Source organism: Cariama cristata, unplaced genomic scaffold (assembly GCF_000690535.1).
Source record: "Cariama cristata isolate BGI_N322 unplaced genomic scaffold, ASM69053v1 scaffold4446, whole genome shotgun sequence".
Classification (NCBI taxonomy): domain Eukaryota; kingdom Metazoa; phylum Chordata; class Aves; order Cariamiformes; family Cariamidae; genus Cariama; species Cariama cristata.
The window spans coordinates 18,918-25,946 of NW_009622558.1; the positions used below are offsets into that span (position 1 = coordinate 18,918).

A 7,029-nucleotide genomic window follows, 5' to 3' on the forward strand; every position below is an offset into this window, starting at 1 on the left:
TCCGTGACCACCTCCTGATCTAACCAGCCAGTTCTTCTTTCCAATACAGATGGCAGCTCAGAGGCAGCGCGCCCTGGCCATCATGTGTCGTGTGTATGTGGGCTCCATATACTATGAGCTGGGAGAAGACACCATTCGCCAGGCCTTTGCCCCCTTTGGACCTATAAAAAGCATTGATATGTCCTGGGACTCTGTTACAATGAAACACAAGGTTGGTTAACAGCCCTTTTTTCTTCTCTCCGAGGCCTTCCTGAATGTGTCCCGGAGAGGAAGGAGCCTTTGTCTTTGTAGAGAGCAGGCTGCTTTTAGCACTTTGAGATAAATGTTTGTAGCTGCCTGCTTTACTTAGCTTTGCCAGATCATGTGGTGGGAACCAGGTGTGTGTGGGGATGGTGTGCACAGAAGATGCCAAACACCGAGCAGTCCTGCATGTGGTGGCCTTTTGCTATTAGGCCTCTGAGAGGCTCTGGAAGCAGGTAGCCTTGTGTCAGTGCTTCTGCATGCAATTTTCTGCCTTAATAAAAAGCTTCTTTAAGGAAACATCTTTTTGGGCCACAGTAGCAGAAATCTGGTACATCGGAAGTCTTGGCTGCATTAGCTTGGCTGTAGATTCAAGACAAGATGCAGCTGCTGTGATTCAACAAGCATATCCTTCTGTCCCAGGGTTTCGCTTTTGTGGAATATGAGGTACCTGAAGCCGCTCAGCTGGCCTTGGAGCAGATGAATTCTGTCATGCTGGGGGGAAGGAATATAAAGGTGAGTAGCAGGCATGCTCTGAAAATCCTTAGTTCTCTTTACTTTGAATAATGGTTTTATGCCTAGAAATGCTTCCTACGGCATTGCAAAGTAGGAGATAACCTAAAATCTGGTCCCTGATAGACCTTGATATTCAACCTATTGAGTGCATAGTGGCTCTGAGTCCCTTTCTCCCCGGAGAAACCCCCAGCATGCTAATAAAACCTCGAAACTTGTTCTGGTAAGCTAGTTCATTTTTTTTTTCCGCCCACACCTCTTGAGGACAAAACAGAGGTGAATCTTGATATTTTAATGCTAACTTCTTATATTGTACCTATGTGGATGGTAGATAAGTAGCATTGAACTTTCGTTGTGGGTATCAATAGCACGAGGGACTTCATGTAGAGGTCCGCCTTCCAAAAAGGAGCCATTCAGCACAACAGAAAGGAACAAAGGATTGCAGCTGTGTTTTTTCAGGTGGTAAGAGGGGATCTGGCAAAGGTGAAACTTTGAGGGTTGAAATTGAGGGGGAAACTGGCATTTTCTGCAAAGTGTTTTATATCTTGCATTTATATCTCTGATGTGCTCCGTATATCTGCAGTGTCTGATTTCTAAGGGGGTTTTAGGAGCCTTCGAAAGAAGGATATAGAAGCATTGTGTTTGCTTTCAGTATTGTTTTCAGTTCCTGGAAGCTGATCTTTGGCAAGTCAGGGAACATAAATGGGGGAAATACAGTGGAGGAGAAAGCTGACTCTCAGTGCTTCTAGAATCCCCTGTAGTGCAGGTTGTATCCCAGGGCTGAGTCAGCTGTTGCATTTTGCTAATTACGGCCTTATGAGGCGTTACATGGTTTGAAAAGGCAGTCAGGTGGCTGAGTGCTTGTCTGCTGCAATTCTCGGTGAGGGGTGCTGCTGCTCTTCAGAATGTTTAATGGACTTTGCTGTGTTCTCTGCAGGTTGGGAGACCTAGTAATATAGGTCAGGCACAACCAATTATAGACCAGCTAGCAGAAGAGGCACGGGCTTTCAACCGCATCTATGTGGCGTCTGTTCATCAGGACCTTTCAGATGATGACATCAAGAGTGTGTTTGAGGCCTTTGGGAAGATTAAATCCTGCACGCTAGCCAGGGATCCCACGACAGGAAAACACAAAGGCTATGGTTTCATTGGTAAAATGGCTGTCTGGTTTTTGATGTGGGGTAGGGACAGTGATCAGGAACATGCGCTTTTTAATTTTTTTTTCCTTTCTTTTCTTTTTTTCCCTAGTGAAAGAATTGCATTAAGCAATGGGATAGAAATACATATGGAGCAGATCTGTGCCTGAACTTAAAAATATAATTAATAGCTGGGTATTTTTACACACTGTTAAGTAGGTTGAGAGATCTTGCTGTGCTGACTGTTCTCAACAATGCTTGTGTGATCAGAAGTTGAGATGAGTGAGCTAAGCACTAAGGGGCTTCTCACTGGAACTCTGAGCAGTCGTTTTTTGCAAATACAGATCACAGTTGTGTGACGAGACAGTGGCTGAGCTGAGGAGTAAAAAGGATCATTTGTAAGTATTCCTCTTTCTCACTGCAGAATATGAGAAAGCACAGTCTTCTCAAGATGCTGTTTCCTCTATGAACCTCTTTGACCTTGGGGGTCAGTATCTCCGAGTTGGTAAAGCTGTGACTCCTCCAATGCCTCTCCTGACACCTGCCACGCCAGGAGGACTACCTCCCGCAGCAGCAGTCGCGGCAGCAGCTGCTACAGCAAAGATCACGGCACAGGTAAGGCATAGGCTGATGTGACTCAACCAAGTGGATGATTGTTGTGACCCTGCTAAAAACAAGCATGCAAACTGTTCCAGCCAGCTGTATTCACTAGTTTGAATGAAAGCCCTTGGCCAAGATCACAGTCTGTTTCCAGGACTTCACATGTAGAAGCTTGCCCCTGACACTTGTGAGAATCTGATGCGCCAGCATTTTGGAATGGAGTCTGGCTCAGCTGATCAGAACTTGATTTAAAGAAATGGTGGGGGAAGATTGGAGGGGATTCCTTGTCTGGATAGGCAAACCATCGCTTAGGGAAGTGGTTATAGTAGAGGCTAAAAGAGTGCATGGAAGTAAATGAAAGGAGGCAGACTAATGAGGGCAGTAATAGTTGCATGAGCAACACACACCGTTGTCGAAAAGACTCTGCGCATGCGGTAAGGTGGAAGATGACTGTAATGGCTTTAGGCCGTTCAGAAACAAGGAAATGCAGTGATGGAGCAGAATTGGGTGTTGATGCAGGAGTCTAGGAGTTCCCAAATTCAGTTTGCTTGAAGTAACAGAAGCTCCTGGCTATGACCAGTAGGCACCGATGGAGGAGGATTGCACTTCAGAGCAAACCCCTGTATCTGTGTCCGTCGTCCTTGCTCTCCGGCTCACCATAGCCCGTGAAAGAAAGGCATTCCAGCGCTGTTGGGTTCTTGGATTCTCTCAAGCAAAAAAGTTGCTGAGATGCGCAGCCTATATGTGCTGCTAATCAGCTGACTGGACTTGATTTTGTAAACAGCTCTTTTGAACATATTTCTCTGAATCACAAGGTAAAGGTAGAAGTGGGAGGAACTGCCATTGATATGAAACTCTCAGGTGCTTTGCATGTCCCCAGTAGAAAGTCTGCAAGTCTGGGAAACTGTAGTCAACAAAGGAGAGAAGTTGAGGCATGGCTAGAAGGATTATTTGGATGAAAATCACTTTGGGAGAGAACTATTAACTCTTTTAAGTGAAATGGTAGAGATCTGCTACAGCTATGGATAACCTCCAGGGATGGGGCATCCACAGCTTCTCTGGGCAACCTGTGCCAGTGCCTCGCCACCCTCACCATGAAGAATTTCTTCCTTACATCTATTCTGAATTTACCCTCTTCCAGTTTAAAGCCATTGCACCTTGTCCTGTCACTCCCTGCCTTGTAAAAAGTCCCTCCCCAGCTTTCTTGTAGGCCCCTTTTAGGTACTGGAAGGCTGCTCTAAGGAAGGACAAAATTTTCAAACAAAACAGATATGTAAAATGTTTGGGAGTTTTAGGGAAATGCCCCTGCTAGATTAACGTAACTTTCTTTGATAAAACAACTGTTATACTTAATTAGGAAAAAAAAGTTAAAGCATATCCTATCAACAATTCAGGAGCTGGTAAAGGCCCCTATGAGAAGCTGTTAGACAAAACTAACACCATTACAATGAATTTTGAGGTGCGTAGGCAAGTGAGAAGAAGACGTGGAAATGAGTTGTGCTGGACATTGCTGAACCTTCACTCTGCTGGTGAAATTACAGATAGGTCTTGCTTCATCTCCAATAAAAGTACTAGTGGCCTTTTTCTAGGCGTTAGGAGAAGAGTACTAATAGAATTAGTTGGCAACACAGAGATGAGATATGTTGTTAATGTAGAGGAGAATTGCAATATTGCAGCAGATTGGAGTAAGAAATGTATGCAGCTCTACTTAGTAGTAGAGTACAAGATACTGCATATAGGAACAAAACCTTAGAATTTTTTGCTCCACAGTGTCAGGGCTTATGGGAGCCCCATGAAAAGGAAGAGAAGGATCTGGGTAACTAAATCATAATAGCCTGGAAAGAAGGGAAAAAAAAATATATTGGGATCCTAGGGTATATTTTAGGCACATTATTTGCACTAGTTTTATGGAATTGTTTTGTCATTTAGGTGTTCATCTTGAGTGTTGTTTGAAATCTGGTCATCTAGAGTCAAGATGTTTATTTGGATTATAGAAGGTATAGAGAAGTACTGCAATTCTTGGGAGAATTAGAAAACCTGATATGCAGGAAGAAACTAGAAAAATTTGGCTTGGTATAACTGTAGAAAATTGCTGAAAGGTGCATCAGATTTTTGCTCAAGTACAGTCTGTAAGGAGGCAAGTATGTAACGAGGTGGGAGAAGAGATGCAGACAACACAGACAAAAGGAAGTGGTTGTACGATATTTCCATTATCAAGGCTGGAAGTTTGAAGAAGGTTTCCAGTCATCAAAAGCAGTGAAGTTCAGTAGGGTCTTACCAGTAAAAATGGTGGTGGCACAAGTTAGTTTTATGATTGTCTCGCTGAGAAATGTACTAATGTGATAATTGTTGGCAGTTGCTATGATCATGAAGGCCAGTTTCAGTGCTGTGTTGCTGTCTGCACCTGAAGGATGAAGACTAGATAGATAATATTTCTGGTTTAAACTGATCTAAAAGCATGCAGGTTTTGAAAATAGCAGTATTGTTCTCTCCCTTGCCATGTCCCTCGTGCTTGCAGTAGTGTTTTTGACTGCCATATTCCTTGAATCAGACAAGGATTAGCCTTCCACCAGATCACTTGGGAAAAATTTAAGCTATGAGGGTAGTCTCACCTGGCTTGTGTGATGGCCCCAGAGCCCTGGTGCTTTTATCAGAGGGGCTGGGATGGGAGCTCCCATCAATCTTTTTACATGGACCATGTTCCTTAGCATCAGTAAAAAGCTTTATTTGTGTAGAAGGTGGAAACAAGTAGAGATTGTTCTTGCTCTGGAATTGCCTGCATCTTTCAAACCACGTATTGAATCCCTTGGTTGTGTGTCTTTCAGTAACCGACCTAGCAGCTTGAGAGGATGGGTGAAATTTGAGTTGCAAGAGAATGTTTTTGTTCCAAGACTTGATGTCTCCTTATTTCTGCATTTCTCTGGTGGGCTGGGTGGTATACTTTTTTTTTTTTCATTTACAGTGGCACTGGAGAGCTGTCATCCTCAATCTATATATGTGGTATTTCTTAGGTGTGAAAAAAGTTGAGCCTGAGCTGAATGCAACTATAGTATGACTTTTTGATGCAGAAGTAACACTTGGGGTTTTTTCCTTGTGGTTTTGTTGTGGGGTTTTTTTTTTTGTCTTGCAGGAAGCAGTGGCTGGAGCTGCAGTTCTTGGCACTTTGGCAACCCCTGGGCTGGTATCTCCAGCGCTGACTCTGGCCCAGCCGTTAGGGGCATTGCCACAGGCTGTAATGGCAGCACAAGCACCGGGAGTCATTACAGGTAGGTAATGTACATTGTATATATTGTACATACGCTTTGTCACTTGTGTACCTGTTACAAAGCATAGTCTCTCTAGCTGGGGTGACAACTAAGGAGAATTTTGAGCTGAAATCTTCCTCCCTGCCCTGCTTTGTCAAGAACTTTCATTTTTTTATTTGTGCAGCATAGCAGGAATTTATTTTGGTATGTAATAGATACGACAGGGACATGAACTTCACATCAGGAATGCATGGCACTGAATGAAAATCTGGATAATTGTTACTCCATGCAAAATCCTGCACTCTATCTCCCTTCTGGGCAAGTATATGATGGATGTATTGAGTGCCAACGTCCTGTATGCTAAGTTGCTGCTTCTGTCTCCCTGGTGGTTGGTGGTGCAGAGCAAATAAAACCACTTAGATTCCATGATCTTCCTTTTTCACTGGCTAGTGTGTGCCCAGATATTGCAGAACGTCAGTTCTTTTCTTTATGCTACAGAGTTTGTACTCTTCCAGGTGTAACCCCTGCCCGACCTCCCATTCCTGTCACTATTCCACAAGTGGGAGTTGTGAATCCTATCCTGGCTAGTCCCCCAGCATTGGGCCTGATGGAGGTCAAAAAGGAGAAGGAAGAAGAGGAGGTATTCCAGGAGTCAGAGAGGCCGGAGATGCTGAGTGAACAGGAACACATGAGCATATCTGGCAGCAGTGCCCGTCATATGGTGATGCAGAAATTGCTTCGTAAACAGGAGGTGAGTGCAGTGTGACTGCCCTGAGCTGGTTCCAGGTGTCAGCAAATGAGACTGCTAGGTTTAGACCTGTCTTAATGTGGTATATAGCCATGCAGTTTTGTACGTGGTACAGGCTTCCTGCAGCACACATTGTAGGTACCCGCCAGAGCTCGCGTGGCACTTCAAAGGCTACCTGCTTGTGTGCTGCTTGTGACGGATCTTACTCTGCCTTTAGGATCTTCTCGGAGTTTCTCTGAGGGTTCAGACCAGTCACTAGGCCAGAAGAGGCTTGGCTAGGAGGTATCTCCGATTAAACTATGTTTACTTAGCATCATTAAAGCAAAGCGTCATGGCCTTTTGGCTTATAATTAAAGAAGCGAGACTGGCACATGGTCAGGGGCAATCTGTTGCAAACTATTGAGCCCATATTTTCCCCACAACCTTTTACTGTAGGATGAAACTCTGAGGTGTTTATAAAACAAAATCTCATGGAAGTTACAGTGAGAAAGAGGACATGAATGAATGACAGAAAGAGTCAAAACATTAAATGGAGTGATAGATTCAT

At 44.0% G+C, this 7,029-nt stretch overlaps 1 protein-coding gene across 2 annotated transcripts in view; it reads left to right on the forward strand.

Annotated features, from left to right (window-relative positions):
- PUF60 (poly-U binding splicing factor 60KDa) overlaps positions 1–7,029 on the forward strand; it is a 20,971-nt gene that overhangs the window by 12,017 nt on the left and 1,925 nt on the right. For both annotated transcript variants that reach the window (XM_009702368.1, XM_009702369.1), the window contains 6 exons: positions 50–211; positions 664–756; positions 1,691–1,904; positions 2,314–2,504; positions 5,620–5,755; positions 6,250–6,485. In XM_009702368.1, the coding sequence (XP_009700670.1) occupies positions 50–211; positions 664–756; positions 1,691–1,904; positions 2,314–2,504; positions 5,620–5,755; positions 6,250–6,485 (1,032 nt within the window). The remainder of the gene's footprint in view (positions 1–49; positions 212–663; positions 757–1,690; positions 1,905–2,313; positions 2,505–5,619; positions 5,756–6,249; positions 6,486–7,029) is intronic.